The sequence below is a fragment of the Schistocerca piceifrons genome, chromosome 11 (assembly GCF_021461385.2).
Source record: "Schistocerca piceifrons isolate TAMUIC-IGC-003096 chromosome 11, iqSchPice1.1, whole genome shotgun sequence".
NCBI lineage: Eukaryota > Metazoa > Arthropoda > Insecta > Orthoptera > Acrididae > Schistocerca > Schistocerca piceifrons.
Genome location: NC_060148.1, coordinates 58,514,583 through 58,530,743, shown reverse-complemented (window position 1 = coordinate 58,530,743; position 16,161 = coordinate 58,514,583). Strand labels below are relative to the sequence as shown.

General features: G+C 41.3%; 1 protein-coding gene across 1 annotated transcript in view; it reads left to right on the top strand.

Moving 5' to 3' along the window:
- Positions 1 to 16,161, top strand: part of LOC124720275 (something about silencing protein 10) — a 201,032-nt gene that overhangs the window by 53,706 nt on the left and 131,165 nt on the right. Inside the window, exon 4 of the mRNA XM_047245591.1 lies at positions 13,825 to 13,949. Within this exon, the coding sequence (XP_047101547.1) occupies positions 13,825 to 13,949 (125 nt within the window). The remainder of the gene's footprint in view (positions 1 to 13,824; positions 13,950 to 16,161) is intronic.

Here is a 16,161-nt window from a genome sequence, read left to right as displayed (position 1 = left end):
GTCATATAAGCAGAAAACGTAAAATTTAAGAATTCATTCATAGTTTACAATAAAAACAAAAAGTAGCTGCCTGTCTCGACATAATATGCCTTTACCTGCTTGTAGCCCGTGAAGAAAAATAGAGTTCTTCACCCTCAGTTTTCATGCTGTAGCGCTGACTATTCATACGTCTACATCTACATTTATATTCCGCAAGCCACCTAAAGGTGTGTGGTGGAGGGCACTTTACGTGCCACTGTCATTACGTCCCTTTCCTGTTCCAGTCGCATATGGTTCGCGGCAAGAACGACTGCCGGAAAGCCTCTGTGCGCACTCGAATCTCTCTAGTTTTACATTTGTGATTTCCTTGGGAGGTATAAGTAGGGGGAACCAATATATTCAATACCTCATCCAGAAACTCACCCTCACAAAACTTGGACAGCAAGCTACACCGCGAGCGATGCAGAGCGCCTCTCTTGCAGAGTCTGCCACTCGAGTTTACTAAACATCTCTGTAACGCTATCACGCTTACCAAATAGCCCTGAGACGAAACGCGCCGTTCTTGTTTGGATCTTATCTGTCTCCTCTGTCAACCGGACCTGGTACGGATCCCACACTGATGAGCAATACTCAAGTATAGGTCGAACGAGTGTTTTGTAAGCCACCTCCTTTGTTGATGGACTACATTTTCTAAGGACTCTCCCAATGAATTTCAACCTGACACCCGCCTTACCAACAATTAATTTTATATGATCATTCCACTTCAAATCGTTCCGTACACATACTCCCAGATATTTTACAGAAGTAACTGCTACCAGTGTTTGTTCCGCTATCATATAATCATACAATAAAGGATCCTTCTTTCTATGTATTCGCAATACATTACATTTGTCTATGTTAAGGGTGCCTATCTGCTACAGATCTTCCTGCATTTCGCTACAATTTTCTAATTCTGCAACTTCTCTGTATACTACAGCATCCTCCGCGAAAAGCCGCATGGAACTTCCAACACCATCTAGTAGGTCATTTATATATATTGTAAAAAGCAATGGTCCCATAACACTCCCCTGTGGCACACCAGAGGTTACTTTAACGTCTGCAGACGTCTCTCCATTGATAACAATATGCTGTGTTCTGTTTGCTAAAACTCTTCAATCCAGCCACACAGCTGGTATGATATTCCGTAGGCTCTTACTTTGTTTATCAGGTGACAGTGCTGAAATAGTGCTACAATCCTCGATTTCAGAAAATTGGAATTAGTAGGAGAATTCTGGTGATTCTTTGCACAGTATTCGTCCACTTATAACTTTTTGAGAAAAGCAGACAGCAGTGGACAGACTGAGTTTTCTTTTATTTGCCTATTTAATTTCATATTTTGATTCTGTGTACCTTGAAACTTTTTCAACCTTTGCTCAGTTTCTGTGTTTGTTACAGGAAGTAATAGGCATAAAAACACGAAAATTGATCATTTCAGAAACTTGTATTTTGAGCAGTTTTAACACTTGGGTTAAACTGACATTGGAAAAAACCAATATAACCGAAAATTGGATGTTTCAGCAATAATCGCCATTCCTACTTGGAAGCCATTGGATAGGCAACTTGCAACTGGGATTTTGAACCATGAACCATCAATTGTGGACTGGGATAACTGTTTAGTAAGATGGATAGTCATTTGACATTTTTTGCATTGGTAAAGCATTGTCAGAAACAGAAGCAGAAATATCATCACCATCATCATTGTCAGATACCGAAGGGAATGCCTAGTCGATATAGTCATTTATCTCTATCCCTCACCATCTTTGCCATTTGGTTGTAGTTGGTGCAGTTTGTGTTAGTGATGGCACTTTTGTAAAATTTATGATCTGGGCCTGCCTCCTGTCTTTTCTTTTTCTTTTTTTTTTCCTCGCGTTTTTTTTTAAAACTGTCATGTCCAATTAAAGCTGGGAGAGCAGTGTGCTGGTTCCATGCTCCTCCATATCCATATCTGATAATGCCAGGTGGCTGAGGATGATATTGTGGTCTGTTGGTACAGTTCAGCCTTCTGTGGCCTCGTTGGAGAGAGTGGAATGTTATGTCAACCTAGGTGTCTAACAAAATGTAGTGTTTCCTTCCCTGTACCACATTAGTCAATTTCCTTTAGTCTTTATTTTTTGTTCATTAGATTTTCTTTCAGTCCAGGATGAGTTTGTGCGTCTTCTCCACATCCACATCTCTGTTGTTTTTAATTGTTTCTTTTCTTTTTTTCTTAGAGTGCACACGACATGACTGCAGACAGCTTAAATGCTCCAAATAAATGTTTTGATGAATTTCCTTCTCTTTTTAACTTGGTGTTTGGAAATTCTCTTTACAAAACTTCTAGGACTTGTAAAGGGGAGTAAGTACATAATATTTTGAATAGGAACGTATGTCCAGAAACATACTCTTTCCGTTCTATGGTGGTTTTAGTTGAGATGGTTAACTCATTCACTTTTACTTGAGGAATTGAATGATGTGTGACACAGTACAGTTATTAAATAACAATTTGAAAAGAAACATAATGAAACAGCCATTTATCACTAAGCCATTCATCACTTAAACATTGTGTGTTTACTTTATTCCAAAACAAAGAATGCAGCATACTGTACATACAGAATAGTGCTGAGGAATTAAAACATCGGCTCAATGCAGTGACCACCGACATTGTTACAGACATTTTACCTACGAAGCATGTTCTGGTATACACTCTCCATCCCACCTGGTGTCTCTTATGTTTCTAGAGCAGCGGCCAGAACTTGTGCCAGCAGATCCTCCTCTGTTTCTACAGGAGTCTGTCAATTAAACTTTGAAGATGACCTCATGAAAAGTAGTCCCATGTCACCCATGTAGTACACGTCATCCTGTCTACCCTATTGCATAATTGCATACCAGGACAAGCAACTCTGAGACTTTTCTCTTCACCCCCCCCCCCCCCCCTCCAGCAGGCCTGGGTGTGTTATACATCTGAACTGAACCATCTTAGAATGGAAATGGTATATTTCTGGAAAATGGTTACTATTCAAAATACCCCCTCTGTCAGAAAAGTTCCAAGACAGTTCTTCTTAATTTATATATATATAAAAAAAAAAAAAAAAAAAAATAGAAAATTGGGCTTACCAAGTAATGATTGTAGCTCCTATTGTAGTAGTCCCATTGGCTGTCTATACACAGGTGCCAACATTTCTGGAGGTCTTGGAAGAAAACATGGAAATTTTCAACTGTGATACTTGTAAGCTGATTTGTCGCAGCTCATTGGATGTCTGCGATTTCTGATGAAGCTTTCTTTTCAGCCACCTTTCACTCACTGAAACAGGAAAAAATCACAATGTGAGAGGTCAGGCGAATATGGTGGACGTGGGATGGCAGTAACAGAATGTCTGGCCAGATACTCGGTAACAGATAAAGCGGTATGAGATCTTGCACTGTCATGCAGTAAGAACCAGGCCGGAGAGTACCACAAATCCTGGTGGGGCATGTGGAATTGCTTCTTGCTAACGTTTCAAAACTTTGATGTAAAGAGTTTGGTTCACTGTTTGACCTGAAGGAACATACTCATGCTGAACTAATCCTTTACTATCCAAGAATACAATCAACACTGTCTTTGTTCTCAAAGGTTGTCATTTGACTGTTTTTGAGGCTGGTGATTTAGGACTCCGCCGTTCAGCACTTTGAAATTTGTGTTACGGTCGTACTGGTAGCACCAGCTTTCATCCCCAGCAATAATCAGTGACAAAGTGTGGGATCAGGTCCGGTTTAGTCCAATATTTCAGCAGAAATTCTTCAACTTTCCTCTTTCTGTTCGTCTTTTAGCGTGTGAGGGAAAAGTTTTGCACGAAGTTTCCATTTCCTGAATGTTACAGGTAAAATATTATGACACGCATCAGTATTCAAATTAAGGTCTTCTGGTGTCACATGCACAGTTACACGACGATCTTCTTGCAATAATTGCCTTACGTGCTCCACATTTGCATAAGTATGCACTGTAGATGGGCAACCGGCTCTGGGATCATCTTGCAATGAATTTCTGCATTCACAAAACCTTTTGTGCCACTCAGAAACATCTTCTTGAAAATTCCTTTGCCTGTATATGCTTGCTTAATCATTTTCCATGTTTCAGTAGGGGTTTTCCTGAGCTTGTTGCAGAACTTAATGTTTAGTCTTTGCTCTCTGTCAGCATCCATTGTGTCACTGCGACCCATGTACCGAGAACCCAAATAGTGTGTCGCTAAGAACAGTCCTGCCACATGGTGAGTTTACACGGAAACATGGCCGAGGTCATTTTGAGGACTCACACATACCAGGTAACATAAAAACATTTGTTCCATTTTAGTACTGCAAACTCAGAAATAAGAAAACCTACCTTGGAACTTTTCTGACAAAGGGAGTATTACGTACTCACTCCCGTCTGCAAGTCTTAGAAGTTTTTAATGGGAATTTCCGAACACACTCTATATTCACATGGTTGGTTGGTTCATTGGTTGGATCGTTTGGAGGAGGGGACCAAATGGTGAGGTCATCAGTCCCATCAGATTGGGGAAGGATGAGAAAGGAAGTAGACCGTGCCCTTGCAAAGGAACCAGCCTGGCATTTGCCTTAAGTGATTCAGGGAAATCACAGAACACCTAAATCAGAATGGTCAGATGGGGGTTTGAACTGTTGTCCTACCAAATGAGAGTCCTGTGCTAACCACCGTGCCACCTCGATGGTATATTAAGGTGGCTATTAATGAATTACTGTATTTGCACAAATATAGGGCACATGTGAATTTGGGGCACACCTAAACTTTTGACACAAGATTATAGTAAAAAGTAAATCTCAAATATAGGCTCCACTACTAAATTTACTTCTGATTACGAAGTACTACTACTTACATACATGATGTAGATACTTACGTATCTTGGCAATTCATACATAACAATTGAGGAACTTCAAGTTCTCAGCTGCTGTGCATTATGCAAAGGAACACAGAAAGTATGAAGTTGGATGTCGATCTCATGTAGATGAAATAAACATTCATCGGTGATGTGCAAACGAAGAGAAACTCTTAAATAGTCAGTTTCATTTTGAGGGCAGAAGTGCAAAATCTGATATGTGGAAAAAGACTTGTTTGATTTTTTGTTCAAAACAGGAAATGTGGATACATCACTACAACTGAACCAATCCAAATTGAAGGCTGCAAAATAGCATATAAAAGAAACATTTTGCGAATGGAATCTAAAGTTTTGCACGGACATGTTTGGTGGTTTAACCAGTGACTAATCTATCTGTTTATCACAGACCTACAGTTGCATAAACACTGCCTCAGGCTTACAAAAACATTTTGATATCTTTGCAGTGTTATGTGATCCAGATGTGACACAAAAATTTTTATTTATATCCCCAAACAGAGAATGCGAACCAAACAATGGTCTATTTTGATATGCCAAACAGTACTACAGTAAGTAGTTAGGGGAACGTAATGTGCAAACATGCATATGTGGCATTGAAAAGCAGCAGTGCAATGCTTTCCTTTTTTAAAAACAACTGTTGTATGTGCAAGTAAAGTACACTACTGGCCATTAAAATTGTTACACCAAGAGGAAATGCAGATGATAAATGGGATGGGTATTCATTGGACAAATATATTATACTAGAACTGACATGTGATTACATTTTCACGCAATTTGGGTGCATAGATCCTGAGACATCAGTACCCAGAACAACCACCTCTGGCCGTAATAACGGCCTTGATACGCCTGGGCATTGATTCAAACAGAGCTTGGATGGCGTGTACAGGTACAGCTGCCCATGCAGCTTCAACACGATACCACAATTCATCAAGAGTAGTGACTGGCGTATTGTGACGAGCCAGTTGCTCAGCCACCATTGACCACGTGTTTTCAATTGGTGAGAGATCTGGGGGGTGTGCTGGCCAGGGCAGCTGTCAAACATTTTCTGTATCTAGAAAGGCCCTACAGGACCTGCAACATGCTGTCGTACATTACCCTGCTGAAATTTAGGGTTTCGCAGGGATCGAATGAAGGGTAGAGCCACGGGTTGTAACACATCTGAAATGTAACGTCCACCGTTCAAAGTGCTGTCAATGCGAACAAGACACCCCATACCATCATGCTGGATGATGCACCAGTATGGCGATGATGAATACACGCTTCCGATGTGCGTTCACCGCGATGTCGCCAAACAAGGATGCGACCATCATGATGCTGTAAACAGAACCTGGATTCATACGAAAAAATGACGTTTTGCCATTCGTGCACACAGGTTCGTCGTTGAGTACACCATCGCAGGTGCTCCTGTCTGTGATGCAGCGTCAAGGGTAACCGCAGCCACGGTCTCTGTGCTGATAGCCCGTGCTACTGCAAACGTCATCAAGCTGTTCGTGCAGATGGTTGTTGTTTTGCAAAAGTCCCCATCTGTTGACTCAGGGATCGAGACGTGGCTGCATGATCTGTTACAGCCATGTGGATAAGATGCCTGTCATCTCGACTGCTAGCGATACGAGGTCATTGGGATCCAGCACGGTGTTCCTTATTACTCTCCTGAACCCACCGATTCCATATTCTGCTAACAGTCATTGGATCTCAACCGACGCGAGCAGCAATGTCGCGATACAATAAACCGCAATCACAATAGGCTACAATCCGATCTTTATCAAAGTTGGAAACGTGATGGTACGCATTTCTCCTCCTCACACGAGGCATCACAATGACGTTACACCAGGCAACTGCTGTTTGTATATGAGAAATTGGTTGGAAACTTTCCTCATGTCAGCACGTTGTAGGTGTCGCCACCGGCGCCAATCTTGTGTGAATGCTCTGAAAAGCTAATCATTTGCATATCACAGCATCTTCTTCCTGTCGGTTAAATTTCGAGTCTGTAGCATGTCATCTTTGTGGTGTAGCGATTTTAATGGCCGGTAGTGTATATGATTTTCTCCTTTTTTTCTTAAGTCTTTCATAGTTTACAAAAGTAACTGCATAACTTGTAATGGCATGAATTTCAGTACACAAGATACATGTATAATGTTCATGTCATTTTGAAATTGGTGGTTGATGATCTGACTGGGAAAAAAAATCTTGGTTATATGCCACACCACGATTCTTTGAGCCAAAATTTAGGAGAATAGTGCAGCCTTTATTTGTGCAAATACAGCCCTCATTCACAAGGTGTGTTTGGTTATTGGATACTTCTTTTGACATCCATTATCCTTTTGTTGTCATACGTTGTTGTACTTCCACATAGCAAAATTCATTTACTTGCATTTTCTATTTTAGCTTGTCTGTGTCATTTGTCTGTCACCATTATTGTAGTCTTGTTTGTGTTTATTTTCAATTTGTGTTTATCCGAGGTATTGGACAAAATTTTTGACATGTTCATTAGTTCATGCCCTAATCTGCTAACATTACAGTATTATCAGCAAATTGAATACAGTATATTTATGTACCAATAATTTTTATTCCTTTTGTGCTGTTTTTCATTGTTTGTATTGTACTTTTTATAGAGGGCAGGGAGCACAATTTTGTTGGAAACGTCTACTTATTGTAGTCTCTTTCATATTGCCAGTGATAATTTCTGTGCTTTGTTTTTTCTATAAAAAAATGTATACACACTTTAAGGAACGAAAAGTATTACTTATATGTGTATTTTACACTTAATAATTGATCACACATGTTGTACAACCTTCAGTTTAGCACACGGTTACTTCAAAAGGTTTGCCGTTGGTGGCTATACACGTAACAGAACGACGAGCAGTTGCCACAACTACATCAGTCAGTGTTACAGTGGAGATCACTGCACATGTCGCTGTAATCTCCTGTCAAAGTTCCTCCCGTGTGCGTGGCTTATGTCGATAGACGTTATCTTTCACAGTTCCACCATAAGTAAAAGTCCATAGAAGTTAGATCTGGCAACCGTGGAGAGAACTCGATGGGTCCTCTTCGTCCAGTCCAGTGCCCTGGAAAATTGTCTTCCGAGAAAGCTCACATGACTAGGTGGTAGTGTTGTGGCACCCCATCCTGTTGGTAGAAGACGTCTTCATCAGCTCTGTAAAGCACACGTATACCTGGCAAAATTGATGTGCGTGACATTTCCGTGTACAATTCTCCAGTGACAGTAGCTCAAAGAGAAATGGTCCTACTAAGCCCCTAGATGATAGTCCACACCACACATGATCCCCTGGTAGACTGCCCGTTTTATCTTCATAAACATGCGAATTTTCCAGTGCCCAGTACACACTGTTATGCCGATTCACGGCTCATTAAGTTTAAATTGTGCCTTGTTACTCCACACTACCTTCATCACAAATTGTTAATCATCAGCTACCGTTCGTTGATACCATTCGCAAAATTGCATACGGTGATCGGGATCCTGATCATTAATCACATGCAGTAAGCATGGAATGTAAACGTTCCACTTTGCAGCTTTCAGAATTCCTTGTATACTTGTACTGCTAACCCCCACTTTACATGCACATTGCGTAGCAGACTTCTGTGGAGAATTAACAAATGTTTCCAACATGAGAGCTGACGAAGCAGGACTTGATGGTGCACACTGTCTTCCTGATCTTCCGTTGTGAATATCACAAATCGTTCTGTGCAATTCGAACTTGTCAATGGTGCATTTAATTGTTAGGCGGGTTGGTGGTTCTGTTTCAAATTCCCCGCCCCCACCGACGTTGCACTTCAGCAGCATTATTAGACTTGAAAAATCACTTCACGATACATTTTTGTTGCTTGAGTGGCAAACGTGCTCCAGCCATCTTGTTTTCTCAGTACCAAGATGAAAGTACTAACATCTGTTGAGCCAAATACCATTCTACAGCACACTCGTAACTCAAATCGAACGACTATACCAATATCTCGATAGAGCCTGACAAAGAGTGTATACATTTTTCAGGTGGACTCTGTAGATTGAGAATCAGTCTCTCATCTCTCCAGTCTATTGCAATTTCATTCAGTTTTCCGAGCAGTAATTTCCAGTCCGCCCTGTCAAAAGCCTTCATTAGGGCAAGGAAAGCAGCATAGGTTTTCCTGCTCATCTCAATTTCTGTTTCTAAGATCATTTGTATTGCCATTATAGCTCCTTTGGTTCCTTTTCCAAATAGCAATCAGTCAGAGAAAAATGCCCTAGGACCAATTGAGGACTGAACTGTGATATGTGTAAACATTCTGTAACAGTACATAACTGAAATATGTAGTTACAGTAGACACTCAGGGTGTGTATGCCCTGTGACAACTGAGAAATCTGGGGAAAACCCAGGCCATTTTTCATCCAGGTCGAAAACGGAAAAACCCATTATTTTGGTTTTCATTTAAATTTTTGTAAATTTCAATTGTAAGAACTGATATTCTAATAAAGAATTTACTGTAGATTGCTGCTGCAGAATAATATCAGGGTGTATACGACCCGGAAGATCCAGGAAAAACCCGGGAATTTTTTCATCGGGGAGAAAACCAAGAAAAACCCAGGAATTTTTTAGAATTCCGGGATAATTTTTTGTTTTAGTTTTCAATTAAATTTTTGTAATTTTGACTGGGAAGAAATAATACTTTAACAAAGGACTGCAGCAATAATATGAACGAGAGAAAAAACTAAAATAAAACTTAAGTTGCAAAGGAAATGCGCCATGTACACAACACAACACAGTGCTCATACAAGTGTCTGCCAGTAGCAAAATCTGCCAAAGGCTTTAGGATGACTCTGCAATGCTTCGTAATAACAAATTGCCCCCGATAAGCATGACGTTACAACTGTTTATATTAGATTTGTGTGAACAGTCTCGAGCGAGCCCATTCGCATGCGCAGTTGAGTCGCGCATGTACCTTCTTCCGCTTGTGGCTACAAAAGTGTGGCTGTTAGCTGTATAAGCAAGCAGCAAGATGCTACTTGGAAAAATTTTACTGGTGTGCGCTTAATCGCCTTGCGGAACAATGAAGATATTTTTGACAGTTTGCTAAAGAAATATGGCTTTATTAATCTTTTCTGCTGAGGTAGTCAATTTATTTGAAACGAAGTATTTAATTCCACACTATTGGCTAGTTTCAAGTGTTTGCTGCATTTCATCTTCTAGCACATATGGCATTATGCCATAATAAAGAACCAAACATGAGATAATACAGCACACTTTAAGCCGAATTATGCATTTTAGTATGGTTCACGAAATTCCTCTGATGTCTAGTTTCTTCCATGACATAATGTATGATCTTTAAATGTTTTACACGTACAAACATTCGGAATTCCTGCGTCATTGTAGCTGCGCAAGCGCGGTGATGCCTGTTGTCTGGCACTCTCTGGCAACTGCTGAAACAAATCTCTTCCTAACAGGTCGCGGGAAAATATTGCGAATGATTGATTGAAAAGCATTACTTTCAAAGTAAATTTTTTTTTACGAACGGTGAACTAAGTGCGAGAATGTGCGATGAATTTCTTAAATCACAGAGCATTTGACTCTCGTTCAAAAATCAACTGTTTGAGGAAGACATTTAGAAAAAATTTCGAGCCTGGGAGATCAGACATTTATGTCGGTATTAAAAATTTTACTGGCACATTTGTGTGATATATCTTAAAGTGTAACACGCGCAAAAAAGTTCAACATGTCTTTATACGTGCAAGTTTAGCTTCTCTTGCAGCTTATTAATCGTCGAGACCAATATTATATGTGAAAGCTGTGCTTTTCTTGTAGCAACACTATGTATAATTTACACCATTAACTTTTCCTATTTGTGTGTATGCACTACTTAACAGTGATAATGCTATTGGCTGACTACATCACATGTTCTAAGCCCTGAATATCAGCTGTATCGGCTCGCGAGATCATGTGACATGACCTATGACTGGCTTACAAAAGCGCATTGCAATCTTGATTTCAATGCTCCAGAAAGTAACACGCGGTGTTCGGTGAAATTTGAATTTATACTTTCGTAATACGAAAATATCCAACCTACATGGTCTTTTCTCCTTAGTTTCGTTTTGTAAAGGGCTGAGAAGTTCTACACTGATGTATAAAACCATAACCATTCAAAGGATTGATATGTTTTACAGTTCCAAGGAAAAGTATACTGTCACTTAACACAGAAAAAGTGTATTTTCACCTGGGAAAAAGTGTGTTTTTTAACCGGGAAACCTGGGAAAAATCTAGGAATTTATTTTCCTTGTCTGCGTATACATCCTGAATATAAATGAGTATACATCCTGAATATAAATGAGAGAAAAACACAAAAATAAAACTTTAGTCGCTAAGAAAATGTGCCATTACAACAACAGAACACAGTGCACACACAAGTGTTTGCTGACAGCGAAATGTGTCAAAGGCCTTAAGGACAAAGACTTCGCAGTACTTTGTAACAGCAAACTGCTTTCAGTGAGTGTGATGTCAGAACTGTCTACATTTCTAACACGCTGCAGGAAAATATTGCGAATGGTGGTTTGAGAAGTGTTACTTTCAAAGTAAATTTCCTTTTAAGCAACATGAATTATGTTATTTGAGAATGTGTGATGAATTTCTCGAATCACGGACATTTGACTCTCGTTCAAAACTTAACATCTTGAGGACCAGCTGCTTAGAAAAATTTGGGACTTAGAAACCAGCCATTCATGTCATTATTTAAAAATTTTACTGGCACATTTGTGTTTGATATACACACATCAAAAAAAGTTTTGCGTCACCTCGGTTCCAGGACATTCATGTCATTATTTAAAATTTTACTGGCACATTTGTGTTTGATATACATACATCAAAAAAAGTTTTGCATCATCTCAGTTCCAAAAGTTCCGGAACCTGTACAGAAAACTGAAATAGGATCAACATGAGCATCCTTCTGCCCTTTTTATTGCTCATGAAAACCACACATTGCATGTTGTACCACTGTACAACAAGACCTTCAGAGATGGTGGTCCACATTGCTGTACACACCGGTACCTCTAATACCCTGTAGCACGTCATCTTGCATTGTGGATGCCTGTATTCACCATGGCATACTATCTAAAAGTTCATCAAGGTGCTGTCGGTCAAGATTGTCCAATTCCTCAATGGTGATTCAGCGTAGATCCCTCAGAGTGGTTGGTGGGTCATGTCGTCCATAAACAGCCCTTTTCAATCTATCCCAGGCATGTTCGGTAGGTTTAATGTCTGGAGAACATTCTGGCCACTCTAGTACAACAATGTCATTATCCTGAAGGAAGTCATTCACAAGATGTGCACGATGGGGGCACGATATGTCGTCCAGGAAGATGAATGCCTCGCCAATATTCTGCCGATACGGTTTTCCTGTCAGTTGGAGGATGGTATTCGTGTATAGTACAGCCGTTATGGCACCTTCCGTGACCACCAGCAGTATATTGGCCCCACATAATGCCACCCCAAAACAGCAGGGAACCTCCACCTTGCTGCACGCACTGAACAGTGTGTCTAAGGTGTTCCGCCTGACTGGGATGCCTCCAAACACGTCTCCGACAATTGTCTGGTTGAAGGCATACGTGACACTCATTGGTGAAGAGAACATGATGCCAATCCAGAGTGGTCCATTTGGCATGTTGTCGGGCCCATCTCTACCGTGCTGCACAGTGTCATTCCAAAGATGGACCTCGCCATGGACATTGGGAGTAAAGTTGCGCATCATGCAGCCTATTGCGCACAGTTTGAGTCGTAACATGATGTCCTGTGGCTGCACGAAAGGCATTATTTAACATGGTGGCGTAGCTGTCAGGGTTTCTCCGGGCCATAATCCATAGGTAGCAGTCATCCACTGCAGTAGTAGCCCTCGGGCAGCCTGAGCGAGGCATGTCATCGACAGTTCCTGTCTCTCTGTATCTCCTCCATGTCCGAACAACATCGCTTTGGTTCACTCCGAGACACCTGGACACTTCCCTTGTTGAGAGTCCGTCCTGGCACAAAGGAACAATGCGGGCGCGATCGAATTGCGGTATTGACCGTCTAGGCACGGTTGAACTACAGACAACACGAGCCGTGTGCCTCCTCCCTGGTGGAATGACTGGAATTGATCGAATGTCAGACCCCCTCTGTCTAATAGGCACTGCCCGTGCATGGTTGTGTACATCTTTGGGTGTGTTTAGTGACGTCTCGGAACAGTCAAAGGGACTGTGTTTGTGATAGAATATTCGCAGTCAGTTTGTATCTTCAGGAGTTATGGGAACTGGGGTAATGCAAAACATTTTTTGATGTGTGTATAACTCTAAGGGTAACACACACTAAAAAAAAAAAAAAAAATTATGTGTGAAAGTTTAACTTTTCTTGTAGCCTCACTGTACGTGTATTAATTTAAACCATATCTTCTCTTGTTTGTGTGTTGGTACTAGTCATTGTTGATGTTGCTGCTGGCTGAATACATCACATGTCCTACGCTCTGAATATCTGCTGTCATTGGCTGACGAGATCATCTGCTGTCAACTGTGATGGGCTGACAAAAGTGAATTGCAATGTCAGTTTCAGTGCTTTGGCAACTAATGTGCCGTATTTGGGGAAATTTGTGTTTATACTTCCGTAATACAAAAATATGTAGTGTACGTGTTGCTACACGCCGAAGATCTTTCCAAAATATGTTGTTACTTGGCTGGGTTGTGTTTCCTAAAGTGCCGGGAAGTAAGACCTTTACCATTCAGAGGATTGATATGTTTTACAGCTCCAAGGGAAAGTATGCTGTCACTTAACACAGAAAAAGTTTATTTTTGCCTGGGAATAAGTGTATTTTTAACTGGCAAATCCGGGAATTTGTTTTTCTGCCTACACACCCTGACACTGGATGTTACCGTATACTGTACCGGTGCTCAGACCCACATATCCCTAGTGTAGTGAGCAATGTGTGTCTTTCTCAGGCTTCCAGAAGGAGGAGGAAGAGGAGGCAGCCCGACTGGAGGAGGAGGAGGCGCGGCAGATCCAGAAGCGTCTGGCCAGCCAGCTGCGGGACGAGGACTTCGGCCTCAGCGCCTTCATCGCTAAGGTCAGGATGTCACCATGTGGATCATAACTAATGGGATTTCTTTGTAAGAAACAAGAATCTTTTAAAGTATATGATGTTAGTGTCTTTCAAAATACTCTGCACCATTACTATGGCACATGTCCAAATACAGGGTGGTGCACGAAATGTGATACCATTTTGTTTTTGAATATAAACTTTATTGTCAATACAATCTGAAAGGAACATATACTACAATGAAGAGCCAGCCGTTCATGGAGATTTGTTCTAATTCAGCACATGCTCAATATGTCCACCATTTCATTTCCTAACTTCCTTCAAGCAAACACTGAAGTTAGTGATTACCCTACGGCACATGTCTTCCGTAATTTCACTGCAAGCTTGAAGAATAAGTCTTCTGAGCTCCATTAAATCATGTTTCCCTTAGGTACCCCCCCCCCCCCCAAAAAAAAAAGTCACACGGATTGAGGTCTAGACTATTGGGGGGGATAGGGGGGGGGCAATTTTGTCCGTCATTGAAGCAACCTGGAAACCTGAGTGAAATGATCCGCATGTCAAAATGCTCGTGTATGAACTCCAACACAGTGTTTGCAGTATGTGGCCTTGCTCCATCTTGCACGAACCACTGCATGTTGAAGGGCAAGGCAGTAGCTAGAAGCTGTGGAATGAAGCTATTGCGAAGCACGCTCAAATACCGCTCGCTGTTCACAGTTCCTTCAAAGAAAAAGGGTCCAATAAGTCCGTGACTGGAAATTGCTGCCCACGCTGTAATCCTCAGAGCATAATGTTGTCGTTCGTGAACCACTTGTGGTATTTCAGTGGACCAAAAGCGTACATTTTGTTTGTTAACCACACCGTCTAAATGAAAATGCTCTTCGTCTGAAAACCAAATGTTGTTGAGAGTTTCTTCCCTATCCTCCGCCCACTGAGCAAACAGTAGTCTCTGCTGCTTGTGTTCTTCAGTGAGCTTCTGTGCACAGGTCATCTTGTACGGGTACATATGGAGGTCACTTTTAAGAATGCGTTGAACGGAGCGTCTGGATATTCCCAGTTGCACTGCTGCCTTTCTACACGATTTCCCGGGACTTCTCTGTACAGCAACTCGTACCGCTTCAATGTTCTCCGGCGAACAAACAGGTTTAGGCCAAGGTCGCTTCACTTCCAATACTGTTCCTTCCTGTACAAATTTATCGTACAACCTGTGGATGGCCTTCTTGCAAGGGACCCATCGCGTGTTAAACTGTTGTCGAAAACACCTCTGAGTCACAACAAGGCTTTTCATTTCATGAAAAAGTAACACAATTGCCGATCATTGCTGTGTCGTCAGTCTTCCATTGTCAGCCATTGCTGCTTACTAGTCTCCTAGTGGCAGTGTCGTGAATTACACGTCATTTTGTAACTCATTTGTTTTTCCAAGCTCTGTTTGTACTGCTGTAGAGATCCCAGCGGGATATCTAATGTGCGTCATAAATTGTGAAAGAAACAAATAGTAACACATTTCATGTGCCACCCTGTATCTGTTCTAGCTTTGTAAGCACCTCCTGAGTTAATACCCACTAGTGCTGTTGTGGCATTGTGTTTTATACTGTCCACATCATCAAAACACTTTCCTTTCAAGTCCATTTTCATTCTGAAGAACAGGAAGAAGTCCAAAAGAGCTGAATCTGGCAAATAGGTTGCACAGATACAGGTAGTTGTTTTCGTCATGTCCAAAAATTGCCGAATATTGAGATCTGTGTGCACAGAAGATTTAGTGCAAAAACTGCTTGCCAGAATTTCACAGAACTTGGCGATTTCGTACAGAGCTTCTGTGCAACCTTTTTGTATCCTCCGAATAGAATTGTTGGTCTACTATCCACTTTTGAGGGTCAAATTTGGAGCGTGCGATCCCTTTGAAGTTAAAAAACAAACAGATCAGCATTGTTTTCTCATTCCATTTCACATGACAAGCTGTTTTTGAACGAGACGAGCCAGGTGACTTCCATTAACTTGACTGCTGTTCACTTTGCAGTCCTTACCCATATTGGCACGACTCATCATCTGTGATGATTTTGGCGAAGAGTTCTCGGGCTTCCAGCCGGGTGGCGATGTCTTCAAACTGCGATGTTTCGACGAGTGACATACTCATCATCTTCTGGTGAAGTCTGACTTCGCCAGAAGATGATGAGTATGTCACTCGTCGAAACGTCGCAGTTTGAAGACATCGCCACCCGGCTGGAAGCCCGAGAACTCTTCG